Source organism: Triticum urartu, chromosome 4A, assembly GCF_056163025.1.
Source record: "Triticum urartu cultivar PI428250 chromosome 4A, HENAU_Tu73, whole genome shotgun sequence".
NCBI lineage: Eukaryota > Viridiplantae > Streptophyta > Magnoliopsida > Poales > Poaceae > Triticum > Triticum urartu.
This window is the reverse complement of record NC_141876.1, coordinates 569,416,573-569,418,030: the sequence shown is the minus strand read 5'-3', so window position 1 is coordinate 569,418,030 and position 1,458 is coordinate 569,416,573. Positions and strand designations below refer to the sequence as shown.

The 1,458-nt window shown below is 47.1% G+C and overlaps 1 protein-coding gene across 1 annotated transcript; it reads right to left on the bottom strand.

The window, feature by feature from the left end:
- Positions 1-282: 282 nt before the first annotated feature.
- LOC147976700 (uncharacterized) lies at positions 283-1,002 on the bottom strand. The gene has a single exon (XM_087520950.1). It carries the CDS (start codon positions 1,000-1,002, stop codon positions 283-285), a length of 720 nt encoding a protein of 239 aa, XP_087377076.1.
- Between the last annotated feature and the right edge of the window lie 456 nt (positions 1,003-1,458).

The window sequence follows — 1,458 nt, the reverse complement described above, 5'->3', positions numbered from 1 at the left end:
CGCAGCTGACCCTCAATCTCTTTTATCTCTGGCGTGTACCCAGTGGTCAACGCCCTAGCCTTTGCATCAACCAGCTAAGCTTTGAGATCTTTAATCTGCCTCCTAATAGAACCAAAGACCTCCCTAGCCCAAGTCTGGATGCTCGAAGCAGTCTTCGCCAATCGCTCACAAATTGCCTGCAGGCTATGATCACCCCCCGGACTGAATCCATGCAGACTCAATCATCGTGTCATACTGAGCATGGCGAGTCCATGCCTCCTCGAATCGAAACGGCCGCATGCTTCAGTCGCCAGTACGTGGAGCTGTCTCCAGCGCATGAACCAAGATTGCCTGGTGGTCCGATTCCTCCGTTATCACATGCTCGACAAACCTGTGAGGAAACAGAGCCAAGAAACTATCATTGCATGTCGCCGCATCCAGTCGAACCTGAACATTATCCATACCCTCCCGCTTATTATCCCACGTGTATTGATAGCCGGTGAAGCCCAAGTCAGCAAGTCCACATTCATCCAAACAGTCCCTAAAATCTTCCATTTGGCCAAAGCTCCTTGGGTTCCCCCCAATCTGATCCGACTGGAATAACGCTTCGATGAAGTCTCCAGCACAAACCCAAGGAAGATCATCCTGCGCTTTTACGTATCTAATAGCATCCCAGGACTTTTTCCGCAACTCTGTGCGGGGTTCCCCATAGAATCCAGTGAATCTAAGGGTTTTCCCTTCATATACAATCTTTGCATCAATGAAGTATTGACAAAAGGGCCGCACCAAAACATCCACAGTATCCCTCCACCACAATGCCAAACCACCACTTCTCCCCTGACAATCCACAGATACACCACATCTGAACCCCAAACTCCACTTCAACTTATCCATTGCCCTCGCTTTCTTCTTTGTTTCAGACAAGAAAACCACCGCTGGGTTGTAAGACCGTATCAGGTCGCGAAGCTCGCCCACTGTCGAGTCCAACCCCAAGCCTCGACAGTTCCAGGCCAATAGATTCATTGGTCCCGGTGGCCCTGGGCCCCAGGGTCCGCCGATGAAGCACCATATTCCTCTGAGATACGATCAAACACCGAGGAAGTCTTTTGCCTCGTTTCGCGAATGAACGCATCCTGGTCACCTTTAGCCACCCACACTTGTTTAGGCCCCCTCTTCCAACCACTACGACGTTTTGTTAGCAATCCCAGGACCAGGCCCATTTACAGGTGCATGTGTAAACATTTTTTTTGGTTTTCCTCTGTTACACAGGGAATGTACTACTCCCTCCGTTCCATAATATAGTGCCTATAGATTTTTTGAGAAGTCAAACTTTACAAAATTTGACCAAGTTTGTAGAGAAAAATATTTATATTTACAATACCAAAAATATATAATGTGAAACTACATCTTATGATGAATCTAGTGATATATGTTTCACACTCTAGATGTAAATATTTTTCTCCACAAACTTGGTCAAAG

Excerpts from the sequence above, each read along its gene's own strand:
- LOC147976700 (XM_087520950.1), bottom strand. The coding sequence starts at position 1,002 with ATGAATCTATTGGCCTGGAACTGTCGAGGCTTGGGGTTGGACTCGACA.